General features: G+C 34.6%; 6 protein-coding genes across 6 annotated transcripts in view; 3 read left to right on the top strand and 3 right to left on the bottom strand.

The window, feature by feature from the left end:
- Positions 1-2,055: 2,055 nt before the first annotated feature.
- LOC108977016 lies at positions 2,056-8,466 on the bottom strand. Its single transcript, XM_018946508.1, has 5 exons — positions 7,995-8,466; positions 5,998-6,249; positions 5,729-5,926; positions 5,475-5,642; positions 2,056-3,834 (listed from the first exon to the last, which is right to left on the bottom strand). Exons 2-5 carry the CDS (start codon positions 6,241-6,243, stop codon positions 2,152-2,154), a joined length of 2,295 nt encoding a protein of 764 aa, XP_018802053.1. The 5' UTR covers positions 6,244-6,249; positions 7,995-8,466; the 3' UTR covers positions 2,056-2,151.
- Positions 8,467-9,358: 892 nt separating this feature from the next.
- LOC108977002 (RING finger and SPRY domain-containing protein 1-like) lies at positions 9,359-11,839 on the top strand. The gene is made up of 8 exons (XM_018946481.1): positions 9,359-9,735; positions 9,802-10,231; positions 10,308-10,425; positions 10,492-10,655; positions 10,728-11,038; positions 11,096-11,234; positions 11,306-11,424; positions 11,507-11,839. The coding sequence occupies exons 1-8, from the start codon at positions 9,521-9,523 to the stop codon at positions 11,646-11,648; spliced, it is 1,638 nt and encodes a 545-aa protein (XP_018802026.1). The 5' UTR covers positions 9,359-9,520; the 3' UTR covers positions 11,649-11,839.
- On the bottom strand, positions 11,811-13,307 carry LOC108977003 (mitochondrial chaperone BCS1). Its single transcript, XM_018946482.1, has one exon. It carries the CDS (start codon positions 13,259-13,261, stop codon positions 11,930-11,932), a length of 1,332 nt encoding a protein of 443 aa, XP_018802027.1. The 5' UTR covers positions 13,262-13,307; the 3' UTR covers positions 11,811-11,929.
- A 147-nt stretch (positions 13,308-13,454) lies between these two features.
- On the top strand, positions 13,455-16,879 carry LOC108977001 (toll-interacting protein-like). The gene is made up of 4 exons (XM_018946480.1): positions 13,455-13,608; positions 14,621-14,743; positions 14,803-15,351; positions 16,668-16,879. Exons 1-4 carry the CDS (start codon positions 13,564-13,566, stop codon positions 16,776-16,778), a joined length of 828 nt encoding a protein of 275 aa, XP_018802025.1. The 5' UTR covers positions 13,455-13,563; the 3' UTR covers positions 16,779-16,879.
- A 194-nt stretch (positions 16,880-17,073) lies between these two features.
- The window catches only part of LOC108976982 (calcineurin-binding protein cabin-1-like), a 23,099-nt gene continuing 13,718 nt past the window's right edge, over positions 17,074-26,454 (bottom strand). The window contains exons 18-22 of the mRNA XM_018946447.1: positions 22,529-23,076; positions 19,591-19,987; positions 19,355-19,525; positions 19,149-19,214; positions 17,074-18,340 (exon numbers count right to left, since the gene is read on the bottom strand). Coding sequence (XP_018801992.1) covers positions 17,150-18,340; positions 19,149-19,214; positions 19,355-19,525; positions 19,591-19,987; positions 22,529-23,076 — 2,373 coding nt within the window. The 3' untranslated portion in view covers positions 17,074-17,149. The remainder of the gene's footprint in view (positions 18,341-19,148; positions 19,215-19,354; positions 19,526-19,590; positions 19,988-22,528; positions 23,077-26,454) is intronic.
- LOC108976983 (tyrosine-protein kinase transmembrane receptor Ror) overlaps positions 25,343-26,454 on the top strand; it is a 5,835-nt gene continuing 4,723 nt past the window's right edge. Inside the window, exons 1-2 of the mRNA XM_018946448.1 lie at positions 25,343-25,654; positions 25,794-25,845. Of these exons, the coding sequence (XP_018801993.1) occupies positions 25,578-25,654; positions 25,794-25,845 (129 nt within the window). The 5' untranslated portion in view covers positions 25,343-25,577. The remainder of the gene's footprint in view (positions 25,655-25,793; positions 25,846-26,454) is intronic.

The following is a 26,454-nucleotide window of genomic DNA, read 5'->3' as shown; positions in this document are numbered from 1 at the left end:
TTAGAAATTAAAAATTATTGAGAATAAAATAGAATAATATACATATTATAAAAAACGTAATTTCTTTATTACATGCCGACGCGAATGTACGTTTGACTATTTGCGAGTACAACGTAAATTTCAATGTCATCTGAAGGATTATGCCTGAATTTCAATTAATTTCATATAGAATTTGAGCTTTACCCTAATTTTCATGGCTGTAAAAGTAGATACGATTATTTGGCGATAAATTTGTTTTTATATTGCTATCATATGAGTTTATTTTTTGCTTTAGAAAAACTATTATTATATATGTACATATTTACATTAGGTACATTAAACCTATCAACAATTCCAGAATAGTATAAAATAATATTTTTAATAGCTATTATAGTAATTATTATTATAATGGAGAGCGAAACTAATGCAACAGTGTGCCAGAAGAATATGAACGTTAAGATTTCATGTTGTTTTTGGTATTTTCAGGTTTTCCACAAATGCAACTTTACTGCCACGTGCATCAATGGAAAAATTTTATTTGGTTTAGATGTTTGCGAAAACGATTGATTGAGCGGATAAGGCCACTATATACTATAGACGCTTTAATGAGGTTTTGGGTACAATTTTAAGCAGTTCTAAAATAGAAGTATATACATATAATAGAACAAAAAAAAACAGAAAAACAAAGTTCGTCGCCGTTTTTTAATAAAATGTAATACATCGAAAATTTAGAATATGTGTTATATTTTTCTCAAAAAAGTCTAGTTAAATTTTTATTTCTCAAAAATGTATTGTTATATTTTTTCCCAAACACATATTGATAAGATAAGTTCGCAGTTGAACACCTCCAAAATATGCTTAATTTGGTTTATTTCCAACAATATATTAAAAAAAACTACCACAATTTTCGTTAACAACCCTATCATGTAACAATGATTCATAAAAAAAATTAAATCAATCGAGATCAATGCAAATTTTATATACATTTGTTAACACCAGAAAGCACTAAAAACAACATAAATTCTTCATTACAAGTGTTTTAATTAAAAAAAAGAAGAACTAATTTTTTACAACCAGAAAATCGTTTCTACACTCCTCCGAGCCTGTCGAGTCTTTTAAGTTATTTAAATATTTTTCCTATGCTTTAACGCTATTGATTAATAAATAATAAACTAAAAATAAATAAATGAGTTTTAAGTAAAAGTACAAAGGTGTTTGTTACTAAACTTAGTTAATTTCGTTTTACATATGTACAATAACGTGTTCGTTATTTCTGAAGTTGCTTTTTGGTATTGCAAACAACACTGAAGTGTCGATTTCTGTCCTAAGAAAGGATTCAATGCAAACAAGCTCTTTTTGTTGTTGTCGTAACGGGTTGCTGTGCTTTATTTCCGATTTAAACCGTGCCTTTAATCGTTTTACTTTTACCGTATAATTGACATGGTAACTTTTAATATTTTGAAAAAAAGTTTTTATTTCTAAACCGAATCAATCTACAACTTTGAAGAGTGAATATTTGAATACAAAATTTATGTCTCTACAAAAAAGGTCTGATGATTTTCATTAAAACCACACTCTTAAAGTTATACGCAGTTAAAGTGTTGCTTCAAACTAGCTGAGCATTCATACAATCGTCTTATATGTAAACGCTGTGTTTCTCATACGACATGGTGTACCTTTGTTACTGCGTTCTGAGCCGCAGGGCATTTGACGTATAACTTTTAAAGTAGTTTTATGAAAAAAAATTATTAAGACATTTTTTGTTAAACGGAAAATTTGCACTAGAACAAAATTTTTTTTAAGTTTTAATTCGAAAAAAAGAAATCATATATCCGTACACGGGAAAATAAATGATTTAAATTAAAATAAAGCATTTGTTCACGAACTTCGACACATCAGGGGGCGCTTGCAACACACAAAAAATCAATTTGGAAATAATGGACACCCTAATGTGCAAGCATGTACTACAAGGTACATTTCAACAATATAGCCTTATGTACGTACATATAAACTATCAAAGTGTGTGTGTGTGATTAGGTCTTGAAACACTCTTTTGATAATAATTTTAATGTGAGCGATAGATAAATTTAAACTAGCTTTTGTATAAATTTATAGTAATCATATTAATTATTGTAATAATAGCAATAAAAAGTTACTTATTAGCATACAAAATTAAGAGGTCAGATCAATTGATATAACACGACTTGGCGATACTAAAGACAGGCTACGCGCACGTTCGCGTTCCGCCAGGTGTGTTTGTTTCGTATTGCTTAAATTTGTATTGGTACTTGTCGCTAACGCATTCAATTCCGGATACCAGTCGGGTGTTAGTGTTGGTGTTGCACTATTATTAGTTATTTGATGTTTGACAACAAGTCCCGCAGCTGTGGTGGTGCCATTTTGTGCATGATTTTCCTGATTTTGGTTTCTAAATGTATTACCAGCGTTCGTTGTTGTAATATCATTATTTGTTGTTGGCACTGTTGAGGTCAATGCGTTAGCGGAATAATTTGAAAATATATAAACTGACGGTTGTAATGGTTTTGGTAATGAAATACTATTATCCGTTGATGTGGCGAATATTGCAGTAGGTATTGGATTTAGTAGTGCATTTATGTCGATATTGGAAGATTTTTTACTCTCATCGCTGATGGCCGGTGCAGTTAGCGCTTGGGTTGCGGCGGCTGCCGAGGAACTATTCACAGCTAGATTTGAGGTGTGTGTCAAAGATAAACGTGTGCTGGCAATTGCTGTAGCGCGTATTGGCGGCTTATCTGGTCCTTTAGCCGGTCCATTTGTACGCGTCGATTTGCGTATGGGAAATAATGAAATTTCTTTGAGACTTAACTTTTTACCATTGCCACTGGTAATTGTTAGTGCACTTTTCGCGGCGGTTTTAGTGGTGATATTATTGCTGGTGAATGTTGCTAGCGTTTGTCGTGCTATTTCAATGCTAGGGCCAGGTTCGCTATATCTCTGTAGAACATGTGTTTTCTTAATATCACTACTACTACTACAATTGCCGCTACTCCTTATACGACATTCTTCCTCATCCGATGAACACAAATCAATTGTGTCCACAATGATTTCGGTTGATGGTGAGGAGATTTTCCAATTGGAACGTCGTGTAGCATCACGTGTTAGTTTAATATTTAATTTTGTATTTGGTAATGAGCGTCGAGTTTTCACTTCGTTATCGGTGATTTTTTTTAGCCGCACCGAAATTGGACGGCAGCGTCTTATTAGTGAAGAATTTAAGAATAGAAAACTTTCAGTACGTCTTCGTTGTGAGAATTGCCGACGCGGAAAAACGTAGACATGCGAACTATAGTCTTGTGGCTTTTTAAATGTACAATGTGTATTGGTGAATGTTTGCTTTTTCTCAAAATATTTCGGTTTCGTTTGAGATTTTGAGAGTAAGGGCGCAAAACAGAAACGTTCCACGCGATCAAGTCGCTCCGATAAATATTCTGGTGTCATGGCAGTTTTGGTAGTACGCAATAGCAGTTGTCCAGCAGGCGATGACAACGGTATTGTGGCACAACGTGCTAACGAATGTACAGCACGATTTCGTCGTGGCATACGCTTGTTCTTATCAATAATCATGAATCCGCTTTTCTCGTCTTTAGTTTCCTTCGACGCACCTAACGCTTCATTCTTGCTTGGAACTTTACCATTTTTGTTATCGTCACGGCATTGCAGGTTAAAATTAAGTAGGAATCCATTACGTAGCTCATTGTCCTCTGTATTTCGTTTAGAATCTGTGGACTGCACAGTGTTTTCGCTAGGTTCAGGTGTATCACATAAAATGACATCGTCATCGTCGTCCTCCACATTACAAGTCTTTTCATGTTCCTATTGTGAAAAGTATAAAAATCGGCTTTTGTATAAAAAGTTAAAACGAGCATTTTGATATATTAAAAAAAAAATTTTATGTAATTTTTTCGAAATATGTCCTTTCTATACAGTTTCTAACAAAGAAAAAAAAAATAATAATTACGTACATACATATGTACAAACGTATTTCGTCATAGAAGGCATCTAGTTGTTTTAGAGAGGTGAATGGACGAATGATATCATCCGACGTAATCAGATTGAAATCGGATTTACCATCTAATCAAATTCGACCCGGACTTGGGCCTCACGGGCAAACCGAGTCGGTAAAAAAAATTCTCCCAGATTGGTAAAATTTCTTTGTGTGAAGATTTAGAACCATATGTCAAATAATCCGTGTTTGCCAGCTATTCGTTTATGACGCGAAAGTTTTGGCAGGCGATTTTTACCATGCAAAAAAAAAAAAACAAGTTTGCTTCAAATTTTTTGTTCCCTATGTAATAACGGCTACGGAACCGTTGAAAATATTGCAGAAGTATTTTGGGGAATCCACTTAATCACAATGACAAGAAAGGATCTTGCAACATTCCTTATTAATCGACTCAACACATTTTTAATGATATGGATATGAAGCGTATCAATGCTAGACTTGTAACAAAAGATTTCAAAATTTTGCGAAAACGGCGTCTTGTTGTTGTTGTTGTAATGGATACCTATCCCGCGTTAGGATCGTAAGGATTAGATAAGTTGTCGTCGACGTCATCCAACGGTAAGAAGGGTGTCAGATGAGTACTGTTAGCAGGGATATATATTTTAAATGTCAGGGTCTATTCTGAATAATTGGGATTTAATCAGCTAAAGTATAAAGAACGAAGCTGCGCAAGGGTAAGCTTCTTTTCTAGCGGCAACTCTAGCTTTTCGTCTGCAATGGGTGGTGGTTTGACTCCAAGTAAGCCATTCAGTGAGAGGGAGTTGGTAAAGGTGTTGATGGCTACACTGTGAATGGCAGTCAGTGCTTGCGGGAGTTAGTTGCGTCCGAAATCTGGTCGACGTAGTTGAGGAATAATCCTAGGAGGTTGTTCTGCTCCAAGCAAGAGACTGAAGGGATGATTTCTGCGAAAGCATCCTAGCAGAAACTGCTTGGAGACGAGTTCATCAAGGCTCCTTAACTGGGAGCATACCGGCTTCACTATTAAGGTGTTCGATGGGAGTGATTCACCATAAAATTGTCCACGAGATTGACCCTGATCACGTCAGGGTAAAATTTGATCAAATCGAATAATTATTTAATGGCTAAGAATTAGCTGCTTCCTGTTATTACAAAAATAATAATACTATGCTGTTTTGATAACAAAAGGCAATAAAGGCGATGAGTCATATAGTCACCAAAAATGCAAAATAACGTAAAATAACTTTTCATAGGTTTACTGATGAAGAACCAACGATATTAAATACTCATATTGAAATAAAATTTTAATTTTGGTTATAACTTTGTTGTATCTAATACAAAATCTTGTACATGTCGGTATGTAAATAATGTAGTGTAATCGTATTAGTAAAAAAACTAAATATCGAATTTTTTGATAATATAATGTAATATGTGTTTTTGCATTTTAGTTGACGATATATAGTATAGACAACAATAAAATATATATATTTACCGAAATAGCTTCTTTTGAATACAGTTCAGCATCGCAATTGTCGCATAAATAAATATCGAATGGTGCTGGTTCGACCATTATTTGTTCGGCATCCGATCGCTCTTGATTGCCACTTTTTGACTTCTGTCGCATTAAACATTTTCGACTGCGTTGCGGTTGATCGTATGACTAAAAAAAAAATATTTGACATTAATAATTTGTACAAAATAAAAGTATAGAAATCCGTTTTACGCTTGTATACTTCTCTTATTTACCATATTTTCATTTCTAAATGTCACCAACAATTTGTTGCTACGTCGTTCAAAGAGCGACGTTGTCGAATTATAGTTGTTTATAAAGCGTAGACTCGCATGCTCATATGCAGCTAAATCGTTGCAGAAGCGAAGCAGAAAAACGCTTCTATGAAATTGATAGCATATTATGATTATTTCCTTCATTTTTTGCGCCCAATTCTATACAGCAAATATAAGACACAAAAATTAAGAAAATACAAATTATTATAATATATTATTATTATTATTACGCCAGTAAATTTTTTCGGCTTCGTAAATGGTATGGTGAATGGAAAATCTTCAGGCCACCACTCCGGTTCGCTGCAGTCTGTTTTTTCCTGAAAGTTTATGTGACCAAGCGAACATCGTACCATAAATGGTATGAATTTTTCAAGTTGTGACTCTGTTATTTTTTCCAAAGATGTTGGATAGCCATTAGCAAACAATAGTGGTAAATTTGATATCATATTTTGTTGAACTTCCTCTTGTTCATCCATTTCTTTCTAAAAAAAAAATATAATAATTATTTCTTTAATAGTATAATTTATTATTTCAAGAAAAAAGCAATAATTTATTAAATTAGAAAAATTATTCGTAAATTAATTGAGAATAAACTCTAAGCAATTAATTATGCCCGCCAAAAACGTAGTAGTTATGCAAATGTAATAGTGTGTACACTTCACATATACATGCAAATGTACACACAGATGAACGTACAATACTTACAAAAACGTATACGCCTAGTGGTATGCTATTATAGTTCAATCGGTAATATCTAATGTATGTGTATGTGTTTATTGTGTCCAATATGATTTTGTTTCGTGTCCATGAAAATTAGAACTATAGTTTTTGAATAATTTTAAGGCGTTTGCTGCTATCTCAAAAGAAGCCCTTGCAGCGTAAGCCATGACTCATGCTAATGTAATACACTTTTGTATTAATTTTATATCTGCCGCGACAAAATCGCGTGCGTTGATATCTCTGTGAAAATGTACATTCTATTTTCTGGGCAACTTCTTTAATCGTCATATAGTATATATATACTTACATAATATATAATCATAATATTGTACCTCAATCATATTATTGTCGTTTATGTTTCGAAATAATTCCAAGAAAAAAATTTAGTTATAATGTTTAGTATTACTCTACTTTTTTCATAAAATATGATAACCAACCGAGTTATCTCTCTAGAGATCCTACAGCGCGCGAAAGTGACATGACTTTGTGTGCGGTATACTCACATCACACCGTGTATTGTTCAACGAATGCACGTCACTCTCTTATTTAACAATAGAGCGCAGCCATTTGAGCCACTCTTAGAGTGAGTGCTCTCCAACAGCATAGCATGAAACAAATAACCATCAAAAACGTATTTACGTTTTATCTAGACATATAATTTTTAATTTTATCTTTCAAAAATTTGGAATATATGTACAATCAAGCATTTTTATAGTTAAATTCAAGATTAAAAAAAAATATTTCTCAATTTTGACTTTAGTTGAAAATCCTCATAAATTAGGCGGACTGTCCAGCAATGATGAAGTATAATTTTTATCCAAAATTATGCCAAAATAACACAGCAGATGGCTGCTAAAATCCTTTTTAAGCAGGTTCATATTCCATATTGAGCTAAGGAATAGGGAACAAACTCCGCTAAAGATTTAGGATTTGTGTCCACGTGCTTAAAATCTCTTCAATTCAGGGTCTTTCATTGTTTTTAATATGCTATTAAAAATTAGGCGTTAACACAAATTACATAAATATGCGTATTCAAAAAATAATAACTGCTTTGTATAATAATCAAATAGTTATGTAGTTGTTCCACTTGATTAGTAAAATGAGATAGTTTAAAATATAAACTACAATATTTTTTCGTCTAATGAAGTACTTTGCAGCTGTTAGGTGTTACAATAAGTACATATAGGCATTTATTATGATGACCAAATATATATGTGGTTGTAGTTGTAACGTTAGTATTCTATAGTGGGAACGCTTTTGTTTTAAGCCGACTAAGTGGGAAAATTTTTCTTTAAATATCATAACTTTTACCACTAGGCTTAATAAACAACGTTCCCATATATCATTGTATTGGACACGCTGCCTATAAGTTCCTTTCCTCTTGACCTGAAACGACCTTATCTTGGCTAAATATACAATGTGTTATGTATCTAAAATTCTTAACAAAAGCTAATGATATTAACATTTCTCCTATTTGTTACTACTTTTCCGATTATTGACAACTTACAGGATCGTTTATGCTTGCAACAAATGAAAAGCGGCGGTGCTTGCCCTGGGTGCCTTAATATAATAAAAACGCCACTTCCACTATACTGCAACCAGAGTCTTTTAACTCCTTAACACCGTAAAGTCTTTCGATCCAACAAAATTAGACCGCTTGGCATGCGCAGATTGTACAATGAAGGATTCTACTAGATGCACTCCCCTTGAAGCAAACTCTCAAGCTAAATTCGGAGCTCACAAATATGGCCGCAACAAACGCAAACTATTCCCAATTGCTTTGTACTGTTCCTATTGCTGGGGAAAGTGTTTGCTAATGTATAGAACTTTTAAATCATCTGATATTAATTTTCACCAAATGTATTAGTTTAAGCTCTTGTGGGGCTTATTTTCTTTATTTTTTCACCAGTACATTTTTGTATAACTACAAATTACAAATACGATAGCCTTTTTTACAGTGCTTTTCAATGTAAAGTGAGCACCCAAAAATTTCTTTGCATTCCAAAAATGAATATTGGAAGACATATGTGATATGAAGAGCTAGTGTTGAAAAAGTTCGCAATTGATGTTGCCATTTGTTTTATTAATATAGCTAAGGTTTTTTGATTTACATTGATTTAACGATTCATACATTTTAAAGAAATTAAATAATTCAAAAATATTAAAATATAATTTCAGTGATATAAATTATTTATTTTCACGTTATTATCTTTTTGAATAAATAAATAAGACTTAGAGTTAAATAATTCATTCTGAATATAAGTAAACCTGCCATTATTCAATTTATTTATTAGCTTAAAGAAAAGTACTTATGTATTCCCGGAAATTCTTTAAAAATTTAAAAAATTTATAATAAAAATTTTTATATCAAACTTAAAATCATTTATTTTAAGTATAAAATATTTTACTAGTACTAACATTTATGTACACAGGTCTTAAATAGTTGCAAATTCTTTCTTCTTCTTCTTCTTGATTGGCGTAGACACCGCTTACGCGATTATAGCCGAGTTAACAAYAGCRCGCCAGTCGTTTCTTCTTTTCGCTACGTGRCGCCAATTAGATATTCCAAGTGAAGCCAGGTCCTTCTCCACTTGGTCCTTYCAACGGAGTGGAGGTCTTCCTCTTCCTCTGCTTCCCCCGGCGGGTACTGCGTCTAATACTTTCAGAGCTGGAGCGTTTTCGTCCATCCGGACAACATGACCGAGCCAGCGTAGCCGCTGTCTTTTAATCCGCTGATTCGCAAATTCTTTAAAACATAAAAATTATACATATTCAAAACCAAAAATGTGGAAATCGGTGAATTGAGGGAATAATGATATTTGAATGCCTTCCAATGAACGGGAGTTATCGAATTCGATAGCTAATTATCGATTAGTATGTAGTCGAAACAATCTTTGTTTTTCTTGCATCTGTGGATTTATTGCATTTGTTTCTTGATTAATTGAAAAATAAACTTTTTCGTCGCATTTTTTAAACTCGTTTTCTATTTCAATGTTTCGATGGATGGGAATGTAAAGACGTGCACTCTATATAATGGGCTCTTGTCTGTGTAAAGATAAAAACGAAAGTGAAGAGGACAATAATGATGCTGGCGTTGGGCGTACACAACGACATGGAAGAGGTTCACTCAGAAACTCATACCGTAATCCGGAAGTACTGCAGACAAATGACACATTGAAAACACTTTCTGATACCGTGGACAAATTAGTACGCGAGACATTAGATGTGATTAGTACAATGATTGATAAGTATGTATTTTTCTTCTACAACAACTGCATAAAGCAAACTATATTAAATAATATTTTCTACTTTAGTGAACCGAACCCACCTAGTTCTATATTAATGTTACACATTATCACGGAAAAGCCAGCTGGTTGGACTGAACTAGTGCGTTCATTAATGCGTGTGGTGCCGGTAGAACATCCCATGGGTCCCAGTGTTATAGCCCTGCTACTCGATGACAGTCCACTGCCTACAAAAGAATCTGTGCTGAAAGTTGGCGAAATGGTTGCACCAAAATACGGTTTAAAAAATAACCTACGCAAAGAACGAAATTTATGTGTTATACTTGGCTGTTTAGCAGAAAAATTAGCAGGACCTAGCAGTATTGCATTACTTAACAATTCCATGTTAAAGTACCTGATTAGTAATTTAAATGAAGATATCGATTCGAATGTAAAACTTCTTTCATTAATCGCACTCGAAAAATTTGCCCAAACGAGTGAGAATAAAGTGACAATACAGGTAAGATTTATCGAAAAAAAACAAAAAAATAGAGATTAATAGTGATTTTTGTTGTTGAATATGTTTCAAAACCCAGAAAACGTTGCAAGAAATGAAGCAAAGCCCGTTTTTAGCGCTGGAGGAGCATGTATCATCACCAAATTTTTTATTGCGTCAAATAGGATTTTGCGCTTGTTGGTGTTTAGACAACTACTGTGAGTATTAAATTATTTCTACCATAGTACATATCGATAACTAACGCTGAAATACTCCATTTTCAGTTCCAGTAAGCGGGCGACAATATTCATATGAGACAACCAATGTCTCCAATATTAACGCTATGCTTAATACGAAGGATGTAAGTGAATATTTGAAAATATCACCAGATGGTTTAGAAGCGCGCTGTGATGCTTACACATTTGAAAGTGTCCGCTGCACATTCCAGGTAATAATCCTTAGAATTTTAAGTGAGAATTAACATAATTCGAATTTTACTAATTTTAATTGTATGCCGTAGATAACCAAAGGATGTTGGTATTATGAAGTCCTCCTAATAACACCGGGTGTGATGCAAATTGGTTGGGCAACAAAAGAATCGAGTTTTCTAAGTGACGATGGTTATGGTATAGGTGATGACAAATACTCTATTGGATTTGATGGTTGCAGGCGTATTATATGGCATAATGCCAAGTCAATTCCACACAGTTTGCCAACATGGAAAAGTGGCTCGATTCTTGGTTGTTTACTTGATTTAGACAAACAGGAAGTTATTTTTACTCTCGATGGAGAATCGACTGATCCTTATAGACACATATTCAATAACGTTAAGTACGTATACCACATAACTACTTTACATATCCGAATATGAAAATTTTAATATTTTAGGGAAGGATTTTTTGCGGCAGCAAGTTTTATGTCCTTTCAACAATGTAGATTTAATTTTGGACTGGAACCATTTCGATATCCACCACTAAGAGCATTTCACAATTTCAATGAATGTGGAAAGCTGAGTTCAACTGAGAAGGTAAATTTATTAATAAATATTTCGAAAAATATCTCTACTAATTCAATTCTATTGAATTCCTTATACTACAGATAATTTTGCCGCGGCATATTTATCTTGATATGTTACGAAAAGTAAGTGTACGTGATGATTCCTGTACACTATGCTTTGACAAAAAGGCTACCATGAGGTTGGAGCCTTGCGCGCATAGGTAAAGTATATTAATGTATATACATATATATTTACATATACCATTCAAAATTGTTATGAATGAAATTTTAATATATTCACAGAGGGTTTTGTGTCACCTGTACAGAACAACTGAAGTTTTGCCCTATGTGTCGCTCGGACATACGTACAAAAGTACAAGAATGCACTGATAGTCCTGTTAATGTGGAAGTTTCTGAAGCAGAAGTTATGTCCACGGAAACATGACATATTTTATCTCAAATCATAGTTATATAAAAATTACGCACTCGCAGAGAAGAACGATCTATACATTTGCCCATATCTCTTCAGAGTTTTTTTTGTAAATAAGTTTTAAGTAATAATCAAATTTTATCGTTAGGATGAAATAAAGAAAAAATCTATAGTCTATTACGTTTAAAGCGTAAATAGTAATATAATTAGTCTTTTTTCACAATAATATCGTGTGTACTCGATCTTCATTAATTTATTACAACTAGAAAATTATTTTTTATTTCTATAATATTTAACTACGCTGCCGTGGCTTGCAATGTGATTGGTTCCTTTTGCAGTGTTGTAGATAAACTACCTTCCCATATTTCGGCCGTATGTGAAAGCACCTCACTTGATGTGGCAGTTTTGTGACGCATAAAATAGCCTTGAACTTGTGCGGGACTGGCTTTTCGACCATCAGCTAATACACATTTTGCGAATTCTATCGCAACCTTACGTGGCAGCTTTTCTTGCTTGCCATAGAAACGCAAAAACATTTCCTCCAGTTGGTATGCATCGCAATGACCGACAAATTCCTTTACGTCAACACGACCAGGTCGTATAAGTGCTGGGTCTAAACGTTCTAAATAATTTGTTGTCATAAATACAATACGCGCTTCGGTTGAAGCAACACCATCCAGACAGTTTAGTAAACCACTAAATGTTATGCGATTGAGTCCTTCATATGCAGCTGCTTGTTGCTTGACATCTTCACGTGAAGCAAAGGCGGCATCCACATCCTCCAACAATATAATTGATTGTTCTGGCGCGACATTCAAAAGATGATTTAAACGATCATCTGTTAGTCCACGCTCTGATAAATTCAACAAGCAGATACCATATTCAAGTTCACCTGCTAAAGCTGTAATAAAACTAGATTTTCCACAACCTGGTGGTCCATACAGCAAATAGCCGCGTCGATAAGGTATGCCCCGATCTATATACCATTGAGAATTGCCGATGAACTCTTTACAGTCAGTGACAATACGCTCTGCAACACCCTTCGCGAGCACCACAGACGATAATGGCCGTCTGCGTCGGGGATGACCAAATTGTCGCCATTCGGAACCCATAGCGGTGTACATAAGAGTTTTACCTTCGGTTGCTTCCAAGGCAAGTAAACGGGCCTCTTCAAGTATATCGAAATACAATTGTTTATTACGACCAAATGATGTTAAAGTAACACTCTCCCATGGTACACCCATATGTAAGTCCAATGTGTGCTGCTCTCGTGAACGTTCAACCTGTATCCAAATGCCCTGATAACGCATTAAATGCTTTCCAATACTGGGAATAAAGTCATACTTTGTACGTATTTGGCCAGTTTCTTTTTGCACAAATGATGTCTCGACGCTGAGATGTTGCGTCTCTCTTGCTCCTCGCACAGTAATCCATTGCAGCAACCATTGATAAGATTTATCTCGGCAGGGTACTTCCAATGTAATCATCATATGTCGACGAAATAAAATTATAGCCCCTTGCAGACCTTTCCGCAAAATGGCTGCACCAGCACCTATTCCAAATAGACCAAAGCCTGCTCCGAAATATGGATTTGTTGATAATCCACTCACAATTTCTGAGAACGGCATGTTTTTCTTATCTTACCTAATACGGTTGATTTGAGGTACAAGTTTTTAAAACATATGTAAATCTATGACGCATTGTTGTTGTTGTCCACAACAGCTGATCCTGGTACAGAGTGCAACAAAATGTTTGCAAACTTTGGTTTCGACCACCCTGTACCTGTCTTATGATTCATATTTTTACAAAATAATTATTAATCGGAGTCAGTGCAAAAACGAAGTCCATTTGAATTATACGAAGAAGATTTATATTGTAAAGTATCATACATAGTTGTTGAAATTTTTTGCTACTTAAAAAATAAGAACAAATGGCAAATGCTGAAATTGAATCTCGTTCAAGTCGTTGGCGAAAGGTGGGTTTACAAAGTTTGCAAATCTAAAAAAAGAAAAAACAGTTGATATGCACTGTAGTTAACATACATACATATATGCATAATTTGTATATTTACATATGTCTTTATTGTTGTACTTTTATCAGCAATTCATATAACGATGAAATTACGATAATGTATTCCAAATGTTATCTTATTTTCAATTTATTGTACAAATTACAAAAATATTTTTATCTGCTTTATTTAAGCTCAGTTATATGGCTTCTTGAAGTTCGCAATTTGCGGTGATGTTGCCAGTTAAAACACTCAACTAATAACATATTTACAATTTAAAGATGCCGATTTTGTGACTCAGAATGAATTTACAACTTCAGTAAAACATATTTGTTAGATAAAAATCTCTGCTTGCTTTGAGTTTGTAAGAAATGTTGCAACATGTAGGGATTAGATGATTTATGGCTAAATTTACTCAATTGAAGTTAATGGGAAGCCCACCTAGAACTTTAATATATTTTAACAAATTTGCGCCAATTTTAAAGTTGAAGGCGTCCTCTTCCAATAATTAGCTTTACTGATATAACAAATATACTCAAAAAAAGCTTACATATGTAAGTACTTTCCTTAGCCATATTACTAAGACTATACTAATTCTATTGTATTAATGCAAAACAACGTTTTGGAATTATGAAACATGTTATTTTAAAAGACTCTAGATGCACTAGAAGGTTGAAATATGTTACAAATATGTATGTGTTGTTAATAAATTTATCCCACTAATGTTTTCTTTTTAAATCTGTCTACAAAAGTCAGCTGACTTAATAACAAACAATCATTTATATTCCTATGCACATCGTTATTCCACAATTCAATAAGTAAACTATTAGAAAACTACGCATTTGCAATGCTAGTTAGTGCGAAAAGCATTTGCTTGTTTTCTTTATTATCAGAGGTGTGAAAACATTGATAGAGGAAATAGCTTTTAATGCGCTAATTAAAATGTGAAGTAATTTAACATTTTTACTTATTTTACCAGGCCATGGTAGGACCGCTACCCAATGATTTTCTACGCATTAATAGTGGCGTTGATGCACAGGTGGCTGCAGACAGTCAAACAGCGGCAGCTGTATACCAACAACAAGTGTATCCCCAATATGTTGTGAGTAGTAGCTCTTAATTTTGTTGATATTTTCAATATCTTATTAATTCCCGCTTAAGGCACCAAATTATGTTGGTCGTTTGAGTATCACCTGTGCACAAGCGAAATTAGCACGCAATTATGGCCTTACCCGCATGGATCCTTATGTGCGTATACGTGTCGGTCATTATGTATACGAAACACAAACAGATCCAAATGGTGGTAAACATCCACATTGGAATCGTGTAGTACAAAGTCAATTGCCAGCCGGTGTTAATTCGATTTTCATTGAAATTTATGATGAATGTAGTTTTAAAATGGACGAATTGATTGCATGGTGTGAAATCAAAATACCACAAAGTGTGATGCGCGGTGAAACGCACGAAGAATGGTATCCACTTAGTGGTAAACAAGGTGACGGCCTTGAGGGCGCCATCGACATAGTTTTGAGCTTTTCCAATCAACCCATGCAGCCATATATGTACCAAACTGTGGGCGGACCAGCGCAAATGTTAATGGTGCCGCCTGGCAGACCAATGCCAATATTTGTAACACCTCAACAACCACCAGTCGCCAATACGGTTATTCAGCCAGTACCGCGACAATTATCCGAAGAAGAATTCAAACAAGTGAGTACGCTGCTGGTATTTTGTTAACGCAATTAGTATTAGTTATGATGAGGGTTGCGGAATTTTTTTTATTCAAATTCTTAGAGGCTTGTTTTTAATTAGAATTTTTTTTTTATTTTTTTACTACATTTTAAAAAATATTTTCTCATTTTAATTTCGATGTTTGGGATAAAAAAAACACAATTTTTAATTGAAATTTTCGAAGACAAAAAATTTAATGAATTTTTAGTTAAAAATGTGTAGAAAAATTAATTTTTTTAATTTTTTTTTTTTTTAATTTTAATATAAATTTAAGTTAAAAATTCATTAATGTTTTGTTTGTCAATTTTTAAATTCAAATAATTTCAATATTTAGTTCAGGTGTTTGGGATTAAATTTTATATTTTCAGTTTTTATTTCGTACTCTAATTTTTAAATTAAAAAATATGTTTTCAGTTTAAAATTTAAAAAATGTAATGGAATGTTCAAAAAGAAAAAAAATTTATCTAAATTTATAATAAAATTTTCCGAATTAAAAATATTTTATTATTTTTTGGCATTAAAAATTTATTTTTCAATTTAAATCAAATAAACAAATAATTTTTCAAATTATTTGCTGGAATGAAAATGGATAAGAGCAAAGTTTAAATATTTTTAACTAAAAAACTATAATTGAAAGTAACTAAATGTAAATAAGATAAAGAGTGATAAACTATGTTAATATTTTCATTAAAAAAAACCGTTTTTCAAAAGATAACCAAAATGGTCGAACACGATGAAAGCCCAAACACGAAAAAATGTATAAAACATTCTACAACAATTGATATTAACCTTTTTTCCAATCCGGTATTTTTGGAGTTATAACTTTCAATACGATATTTTTGGATTGATTTTTTACTTTTCAACCCGTTTTTAGTATTACAAATTTAAAAATAATTTTTTATTAAGATATTATTTTTGGGATTTCAATGCGTATTTTTAGAATTTATTTATTTTTTTTATTTCGGATTAAAAATTACTATATATTAAGAAAGTATTATTAAGTATTTTTAGGATTAAAAATTTGAAATTTACTTTTTACTATTAAGATAGCATTTTCGAGAATTAATTTTTTTATTATACAGTGAGGTATTTTTGGAATTTAATTTTTTTATTTTTATTCTGCTTTTTAGGATTAAGAATTTTTAAATTATTTTTGATTAAGATTTTTGGTAAAAAAAAAAAAAATTTATTCAAATGTTAATTCAATATTTACCTTAATATATTATTTGCAACTCTGCTGTTGACATACATATGTACATACATATCATTTTGTGTTGAACTATGAATTTTTACAGATTCACGAAATGTTTCCAAATATTGACAAGGAAGTTGTCAAGTCTGTATTCGAGGCGAATAACGGCAGTAAAGATGCAACAATAAATTCCCTGCTGCAGATGAATGAATAAAAACGAGTGAAGCTGCGCATCTATTTTTTACGTACATACATATAGTTATATATACATAATATATATAAAATATATACGTCTATACAATATTATTAACAATACTAAACTATGCTTGTATGAAATAAAATTTAAAAATTAGATTTTTCAATTTATCACGCATAAGCATACAGATTGTGTTACTACTTACTGATAAAAACAGCGTTACATCGTCGAAATAGCGGCACTTAGGTCAATTTCAGTAACTTAGAACCAGGCGTTGTGCGAAATGAGCAGTGTGGACAATTTTTTTTTTTTTTGTTATACATAGTATATAATTTATTAGGACTTTAGCCTTCATTCAAAAATGTATGCATTCAACTTACAACTTACTATCAGTCTAATATTATAATTTCTGAACTTATGTGTAAATTAGTGTTGGGCGAGCTCATTGTTTCACTTTGTTGTTGATTGGCCTTCTTACGTTCAGCTAATTTTTGTTGTAACGTCTTTGTTGGTGTTGTTGGTTGACTGGAAATCGCTTGTGGAGAAGACAGCGTTGGTGTAAGTGTTGCTGGTTGCGTTGTTGCTCCCAGTGTTGCCAACGGTGTAGCTAATGCCATCGAGCTTACCCCAAATTGTTTGAGCGCAGCGCTGTTTATATCCATTGTAGGACAATATAGTGGATGATTCTCCCCAAGCAGTACCTTTGGTGGTGTACTCATTGTTTCCTGTTTGGGCATTTGTAGTGTATTTATGGCAGTGGTGTTGGGTAAAATATTCGAACTAATTGTATTGATCGGCATTGTTTGTTTCGGTTTGCGTTTGGCGGCGGTACGTGGCTTCTGCTGTGTCGGTATTGAAAAGTTTTTTAACTGTTGGAGCGATGGCTGTTGCGGTTGCGTTTGCTGCTGGAAGGTATTGCCATCTTGCATTAGATTCATAAACATTTGCATTTGTTGATTATACAAGTCGCTGCCACCAAAAGTTGCTAACGACGGATTGACAATTGACGCATTCGCGACATTTAACTGTTTACCCACTTTCGTTCCACAACCTTTTGTTGATTTTGCTTGCGTAGTTGGACTACTCATAGTCATGGCGTAGCTCGCTGGCGGCGCATGCGTGACAGTTGAGACAGCTGGAGTGGCGTTATAAATGTATGGTTGTACAATATTTGTATCAGTTGGATTGATGCTGACGATGGGTTTATTGCTCGCGGTGACAGTGGAGACGACTGGCATATTCATTGGCATTGTTGTGTTGATGCCGCAAAAAGGTGTAATTGTTATGTCGTAATTAGCCAGTGACTGTGCGGCACTAAGCGATGTTTGCGTCATGGCAGTGGCGTCTTGTGGATTCTTCGTTATGGATGGTGTGATTGTAGTTTCCATGGGTAATGAAGCTGATAGAAATATTGGATTCGGTGGTAGCGTCGACAAATTGCTCATTGAAGACAGCACGGGATTCGGTTGTATGGGCATCGGTGGTATCGCTGATGGCATTGCAATACTAGGCATTTGCTCGTTTGGTAAGGCTTGAAACAAGGCTTTATATTGCTCAAGCACTTCCCTCATGAATTGTGGCTGCAAATAAAAATAAAATTAGAATAAAAAAAAAAAAAACGTTAACTTCGGTTACAACGAAGCTCTAATGCCATTCATATGTGAATTTTAAAAGCTTAAATTGGTAAAGAAGTTGCTGAATAATTGCTTAAAATTTGTAATTTAAGTTTTAGCAATTACAGTGTTATAATTTATTATACTGCTGCACCGAAGCTCTAATACACTTTAAGTGTGACTTTTTGATAGCATAAATTGTTATTAAGAGGGCGGTGCGAACTAAGCTATTTTTTTCGGAGATGGTAGCGCTGCCGTGGAAATAAATCTACGCCGAGTTTCGTGAAGATATTTTGTCAAATAAAACGGGTTTTTCATATAAGGTTTTGGTTTTGATAGGTTAGTTTGTATGGCAGCTATATGCTATGGTGGTCCGATCTGAAAAGTTCGTTCTAAAATTGTGCAGCTTCCTTGGAAAATAATCCATGATCGATTTTGTGAGGATATCTTTTCAAATAAAAAAGTTTTCCATACAAGGATTAGATTTTGATCCATCAGTTTGTATGGCAGTTATAGCCTATAATATTCCGCTATTGGCTTTATCGACAAATGAGCTGCTTCTTGGGGAGAAAAGGACGTGTGCAAATTTTCAGAACAGTATCTCCAAAACTGAGGGACTAATTCGCGCATATACATGACTAAATCGTTCCGCTGATCATACTTGTATATATACTTTACATTGTCTTCGACGCTTCCTTCTGGGCGTTACAAACTTCATGGCAAATTTAATTTGATGACCTATTCTTACTGTTTAAACAATTAGATTTATACTTACATCATGTTGTTTGCTTTCTATAACTTGTTTAGATGCTTCCAAAAGTTGCTGCATTTCTAAAGATAGCTGCAAAACAAATAAGAAAGAAATATTTCAAATTAACATTGAGTTCTACAGTAGTATACATTGCTTTCGGTAATCGCATCTCAAAATACTTAGATTATTAGTACCGTTGTAATAAATTTCATTGAAATCTAAATACTTACGAAGTCTGCTCTAAGTAAATTGCCCCAAATGGATTCACCGGACGTTGTCGGCACTTGCATGCCACCCATGCCAGGCATATTTTCACTACCAATGCCACTCTCAATACTTTTGTTAAGACTTGTACGTGCGCGTTGACGCATCGTCAAACCGGGTATATAAACTTGTTTGGGCTGGAAAAGAAAAGAAAAACGATTGATTTTTAAATTATAAAATATCAACAATTTGCAGCACTTACTTTCATGTTGAATGCCTGTGCTGTTGGATTTATTAGACTCTGTGATAGATCACAATCGTTGCTATTAATTTTCTCCTGATTGCGACGTGAAGCGATTTCGTGTAGGCACAGCTTTATAGCCAAATCGAGAAAGTTCAGATTCTCTGGCACATTATCGATTTTATTTTGTATGTAAAATTTATAAACATCGATCATAAGATCGGTGAAAAGTGATTCCTTTTGATTCATATATTTTAAGCACTTCTTATGGACTTTGTATATGTCGATGAGAAGATTTAACGTTTCTACATCATTGCGGTTCTCCGCATTTTGATTGAGTATATCACGCATTATTTGCGCGCAGTAATTCAAAGCCTGTTGAGAGAGTTTCAATCTCTCGCAATCTTTTATGTAACGTCTGAAATGAAGAAAAAATTAACAGTAAATTAGAAAAGGGTATTTGGAATTAGCAACTGGAAAGTTGAGTTGTCTAATATAAGCAATAATTACGCCGACTGTTTACAATTAGAATTCGGTTTAAATTCAACACTATAAGACGCGAAGTGTCATTAGTTTTAGAAGAACCGTTTTGTAAGATTCCATTTATATGAAAATAAAGAAAAAACGTTTATTTTGACTATCCGAAGCTGGAGATCCCTTCATAAATTAATATGTTTCCATACAAGAAGTTGATTTTGAACGATCACCTCGTTGTTTTTGTTGTAGCGGCGGAAAAAATATCTGATGTAATTTCGGAAATGGTAATAATCTGTTCCGGTTACTTAGTTGGAAACGGTCGGCATCACAGGTCTCTGTCTGGGCTAAAGAACCTAACATTCGGAGGCGTAGAAATAGAGATGACTAATATGGTGAAATATCTTGGTCTCACGATGGATTCCACTTTGCGGTAGAAGCAGCATGTTGATCTGATCATGGTCAAAGTACGAAAGCACTGATGGAGTACGATCGGATTGCTGGTAAATCCTGAAGTCTTGCTGGAAATCATGTAGTAATCGGTCAAGTCGCCAAACACACTCTGCTCCAAATGTCAGCAGAAGGGTTTGGCAAGGTAAGCTAATCTCTTTACAATGTATATATGAGGTAAGTGGCGTCATCCTCTGGCTCTTCTCCCTAGGGATAGCATTACCAAAAAGTTAACTTCACTAGGAAGCTTGAGATTACCCTCAGCAATAAGGACAATATAATCATGTGGTAAATCGACGGCTCTAAAACATTGGAAGGAATTGGCCCAATGGTCGCAGGACCACGGACAAAACTCTCCATAACGATGCTTAGTTTTCCGAGCATATTCCAAGCGGAGGTATTTGCTATAAGTCGGTGCGTAGAGCTAAACCTCCATCGCGGCTATCGCAACGAACGTATAGCCATACTAAGCGATAGCTAAGCGGCACTCAAAGCGATTTCTGCATACGAGATCAAATCACTATTGGTGCAAGAATATTTAGAACGATTAAATAGTCTATCAGAATGTAACCAAGTACACATTATTTGGGTGTCAGGTCACAAAGGAATATCCGGGATTGAACTGGCTGATGAGCTTGCTTCTTGTGCAAATTGTCAGTTTGCGAATTTTAGTTTCAAACACCAGAACACCTGCTTAACCTGCACAGCAGTGTGTGGGCGCATTATCAAGGGGCTTGGACCCATGTTTTCAATCAGTGATCACATCGTCTCAATAGCACCTAGCAGTATATTGGAACTTATCAATGTGTTAGGGCTAGTTGAGACATAGTGACTTAGGAGATGGTACAATAGACCTAGGCCGCGCTGCAATCCTCACTTACTTATCTAATCTAATCTAGATATATGCCATAGTGGTCTGATCTGTTGGGAGATGGTGGCGCTGCTTTTGAAAATAATCCATAGTGTGTAAAATTTTGTGAGGATATTTCGTTAAATAAACAAGTACTCAAAGGAAGGATTTGATTTTGAACGATAAGTTTGTATGTCATCTATATATGTCTTATATGTGTATGTCCGACATCTATAAATGAGTAACTTCTTGAATAGAAAAGGAAGTATGCATAATGTCAGATCGATATCTCATAAGCCTTGCGACTAGTTCGCGGACATATAGATGGACTTGACTAGATCGACTAAACTCGTCCCGCTCATCATTTATATACTATATCTTTCATCTGGGTGTTACAGAGATCGTGACAAACTTAATATACCATATTTAAGGTATAAGGAGGTTGATATAAGTAGAAATGTTGCTGTCAGGGTCAACAACTGTTCGAAATAGATGAAAGAAACATATCTATCTATAAGACCACTAAACCTTTTAGAAACGTTAGTTCGGTAGCTCAGGAGTCAAATGTTTCGAAGTACCACATACAACAATATCATCGTTCAGTCGACTGTCATGTCTCGGATAACGTTAGAATTTCGGATTAATGTCCGAATCCCACCTATGTAGGTGGAACTAGAAACGCCAACGTTCGGAGGCTCAAAATGCAAATCTACGGTACTGGACCTGGATTTTTATTCGGGCAAGGACTGTCAATTAGATACAACTTTTGCCGCAACAATAACAACAACAGCGGTAACGGACCCATTTCGGATTTATATTCGAATTACGATTGTTGAAAAATTATTCAAGTAGCGGTAACTAGTCCATAACAACAACCTTAGTCGTCCAGGCGCATTAGCTTATTCACATCAGTATATAGCCAACAAGAGATTCAAAAATAGATATTGCTTTATAATATGTAGCGCAGAGAACTACATAAAGAACTTAGTGGACCTTATAATATCTGGATTTTGGAATGTGTGGCTTCAACAATATAAAAACCCATTTTAGGCAGGACTATTGGAATTTCTTGAGTGTACTTCGAAAGTGGGTTGGGTTTTAACCTTTAATTCACTGAATCAGCTGTCCAGGATAAGCTACTGGTCTTTGAAAAATATAACGGTAATATAATTTCTTTACACTTACTTATCTTGCTCTGGAGTTTTAAAAAGTTGCAGTCCCACGTCGATAAGTATTTTGTGATTTTTAGTTTCGTATAGCAATTCAATGGCAATAGCCGCGCATTTAACTAAATGCGATGAGAAATTTCCAGGACGATCGATTTCCGACGACGGTATACGCCAAATACCGTTAAATATGTTATTCCATTTTCTATCGTAAAACACGCCATTAATTTGATTCTCTAAACTGGTTTTGTATTGACCCATCAAGAGCTCCTCGCAACGTTGTAGACTTTTGAAATTTGCCAACGGCGTGTTCTTGTAATGGTAAGCCAAGCGATAAATCGATTTATAGTGTTCGGGAAACCGTGTGACACACTCTTCTAAATTTTGCACAACTAGTTTATAGATATTCTCCACTTTATATGCGGGATATGGTGTATTCAGTTTCTTTGAATCGTTGGATGTGCCATCGGAATCTGAATCCGAGTCGGATGATGATGAGTCCGTGCCGCTGGTTACCGATGTAGTGCTGCTGGTTATTGTGGTTGTTGTGACTGTAACACCGCTTTCCTGAAAACGAAAGAGTCTAGTAATGGATTATTTTATATTAACTTTTTCACTCAATCAAGAGTGACAGAAAATATAAAGAGACTGAGTTACAAAGAAAGATAGATCTATATAGAGCAACAGCCTGAATTTAGCATAACCCCAGAAGAACCCAAATTTGGCGCCAATCCGCAGCATGGCATATAAGGTTCTATCGAGCGTATTGTGTGTAAGATTAAAATCCGCCGTCAACAAACTGATTATATCTTCTAATTCTGGCTTTAGTTCTGGAAAATCTACAATTGAACACATTTACACTACGCGCCAAATCTTGGAAAAGACCCGTGAAAAAAATATCGACACACACCAGCTTTCCGTCGCTTTTAAAGCCGCCTTTGACAGTTCGAAGAGCATCTGCCTCTATCTGAACGTGGTATCTCCGTAAAGCTAATGCGGCTGTATAAGCAGACATTGAGCAACACCAAAAGCTGCGTCAGTGTCGGGAAGTACCTCCCCCAATCTTTCGATACTAAGCGAGGTTTCAGACAAGGACAGTCTTTATCGTGAAACTTCTTCAATCTATTGCTACAGAGAATAATACGAGCTTTAGAGCTAAATAGATATCAATGAAAAGGAAGCAAATGGGTTTGGTAGTGAACGAGGGACGAAATATCTCCCGTTATCAAATAAATAGCCGTCGCATTCTCGACTCGGCTCTCACGTCACTGTTGACACCCATAACTTCAAATTCGTAGATAATTTCGTCTATCCAGTAGTAAAACCAACAACAATCTCAGCCTCGAAATCCAACAGGTGTTACTTCGGACTGAGCAGGCAATTGAGAAGTAAAGCCCTCTCTCGACGAAGAAAGACCAAACTCTCTAAGTCACTTATAATCCTCGTCCTGCTATATGGTGCAGAGGCGTGGATGATGACAACAACTGATGATTGGACGTTACGATTTTACTAGTGACAGGTTCTGCGGAAGATGTAAAGTCAAGATCATTGGCAACGGCTAATATGGACACAAAATATTTTAGGTATGAAGAGTGTCAATACTACACTAGCAAAAAATCGTCTTTGACTGGGTCATTTCGTGAGATAAACTTGGTTTTCAATAAATTAATTGTGACATTCACTGCGTGGCTTTTGCCATCGTTTTTTTTGGAACCACATATGGTCCAAGTATATAGCTTTCAATTCGGGACAAAAATATTCGGTTATCATTGAGCGGTAGCGATTCCCATTCACAGACCGGTACGTTAGTCTAGATCATCACGGAAGAAGGACGGCCCAACAACGCCGCCGGCACACCAACAGCACCGAACCGTAACTCTTTTGGTATACAATGGTGACTCATGGAGTACGTATGGATTGTTGCCTAACCAATAACGCATACGAAGTCATTCAGCCAGAAATGATTTTCCGATGAAAATCCATATGTCTTTTAAGTTGTTGCTCAGCCCAATTCACGAACATACAACAATTATGGTGGTCAAGCGGCTTCAGTTCTTGAGTCACTTTGATCTTGTAAGGATGTAGACCAAGAGACGCTAGCGGCATCAATATTGTCGACACTGCGGACACTTCTTTGTCTCCCTGAAACGGGAACGTTTCGTGCTGTGGATTCAAATTTTTCCACTAGACGCTCAATTGTTGATCTGACAGGACGATTATGACAATCATAAATTGAACGTAGCGCTCTTAAAGTTGAGACCACTTACTCCGAAGTTCGGTAATTAATTTGAATAATCTTCTTGTTATTGGACCGTATATCTTTCCATGATGAAATCGTCAACCTTACTGAAGAGAAATGTCAAAAGAGCGGAAAAATATGGCGTCGTTTGCTGCCCCTATCGGTCTATTTTTATAGTGTCGCTATTGAAAGACTCGATCAGATCACGGAAGGTAGAAAGGAAATTAATGTCAAAAAAATGTATTTCTGCAGTCAGTCCGTATCAAATTTGATCGGATGATATAACGCAGATCTCGCAAAGTAAATGAGATACTTAAGTCAACAGAGACATATTTCAATACCTATTTATATTTTTAATAAATAATAGATTTTATTGTGATAAAATTTAATGTAATTCTAAATAGGTAGAATAAATGTATATGGTACTAAGAAATATCCTTTAACTTCGAAATGGCAATACTGCTCAACCTAAGCACATATGTACATACACACATATATATGCAGGATATTTATGTACAAGGGTTGAAATTAACTGCACTTCCGATATATATTTAAGGGTGGAATATATTACAATTGCTTTGTTTCACCAAAAACTCAGTGAATGTGTTCGCCTTGCAAGTTTTTGTGAATAAAAATGGTTTTTCAAACGAAATAATGAATTAAAATTTGCAAAAATAAACAAAATTTGAACAGAAATATGCCTTTGGAAAAGACTACTTCCGGCGCAATTATAAAAATTGAAGCAATAATTTAGGAATACGAAAAAACAGGATACTAAACAATAAACGCTAACAAGCGCTGGGGCGACGTTTTGCAGAATATAAAGAAAATGTTTACAAAGAGAATAACATTTATGTTAATAATTTCGGTGCTGAATGTTTGTGGTTTCGATGTGCAGGAAAATGGGTTAGTGTTCAAGTGGCTGAAGGCATATTTATTTTTAAATGTTAAAGAAAGACTGTGACTAAAAATGATATTGTGTTTAATATAAATTGTTGTTGTATTGACTACAGTTATTTATGTATTTATTTATTTCCTTCCCCAGCTTAAGTTTTGCTGCGCTAACAGAGAATACAGCAAAGATGCACAATGAGGAGGTGAGCAAAGGTTTAAGGTCATAATTATATATTTTCTGAATAAAAATAATTAAAGTAATTTAGGCTTGTAATTAAAGCATTGTGTATGTATGTGTAGTGTGAAAAAGGAGTGAAGTGATAAAAGCGGAACTATACATTTGTATGTATATATGTATACAAATATGTACGTGTTATAAGCACTTAGGTATGCATTTATGTATGTGCTTTAGGGCTTGTGTTTATTGAGCAATTAAATAAAGCGCAGTGCATTGACACAAGTCAGCTCAAAGTTGTAAATAAAAGACAGTTTTCTTTGTTGCGGTTCTTAAACCTGGTGTATGTGTGTTCATATATTTATATAGTGTATGTAATGTGTTCTCCAGCCTCTAATTTCCGGTATTTTTCTGCAAGGATCTGTTAAAAGCTATTTGCTTTTGTTGTTGTTGTAACAGCATAAAACATACACTAAGCTCATTAGACTACATAGGAGGCGTTTCAGTGTTTAGTCAATTGCTTTATTAGTGTTGAAGCAGTTATTTGGAAAACTTGTGTGGTAACCCACGTAAATTGAAATTAAAATAATGAAAAAATTTCAAATAAGCAAGTTTTGTTAAAAATTAGTGAATTATT

Source organism: Bactrocera latifrons, unplaced genomic scaffold (genome assembly GCF_001853355.1).
Source record: "Bactrocera latifrons isolate USDA-ARS-PBARC rearing strain unplaced genomic scaffold, ASM185335v1 scaffold_82, whole genome shotgun sequence".
In the NCBI taxonomy this organism is placed as follows: Eukaryota; Metazoa; Arthropoda; class Insecta; order Diptera; family Tephritidae; genus Bactrocera; species Bactrocera latifrons.
This window is presented reverse-complemented; position numbering and strand designations above follow the sequence as displayed.

Coding starts and splice junctions, on each gene's coding strand:
- LOC108977002 (XM_018946481.1), top strand. CDS start 9,521: ATGGGCTCTTGTCTGTGTAAAGATAAAAACGAAAGTGAAGAGGACAAT. Junction 9,736..9,801: donor ATTAGTACAATGATTGATAA/GTATGTATTTTT, acceptor TTTCTACTTTAG/TGAACCGAACCCACCTAGTT. Junction 11,425..11,506: donor TTGGAGCCTTGCGCGCATAG/GTAAAGTATATT, acceptor ATATATTCACAG/AGGGTTTTGTGTCACCTGTA.
- LOC108977016 (XM_018946508.1), bottom strand. CDS start 6,243: ATGGATGAACAAGAGGAAGTTCAACAAAATATGATATCAAATTTACCA. Junction 5,927..5,997: donor AGCCGAAAAAATTTACTGGC/GTAATAATAATA, acceptor TTTGCTGTATAG/AATTGGGCGCAAAAAATGAA. Junction 5,643..5,728: donor CATTTAGAAATGAAAATATG/GTAAATAAGAGA, acceptor TTTTTTTTTTAG/TCATACGATCAACCGCAACG.
- LOC108977001 (XM_018946480.1), top strand. CDS start 13,564: ATGGCAAATGCTGAAATTGAATCTCGTTCAAGTCGTTGGCGAAAG. Junction 13,609..14,620: donor GTTCAAGTCGTTGGCGAAAG/GTGGGTTTACAA, acceptor TTATTTTACCAG/GCCATGGTAGGACCGCTACC. Junction 15,352..16,667: donor CCGAAGAAGAATTCAAACAA/GTGAGTACGCTG, acceptor GAATTTTTACAG/ATTCACGAAATGTTTCCAAA.
- LOC108977003 (XM_018946482.1), bottom strand. CDS start 13,261: ATGCCGTTCTCAGAAATTGTGAGTGGATTATCAACAAATCCATATTTC.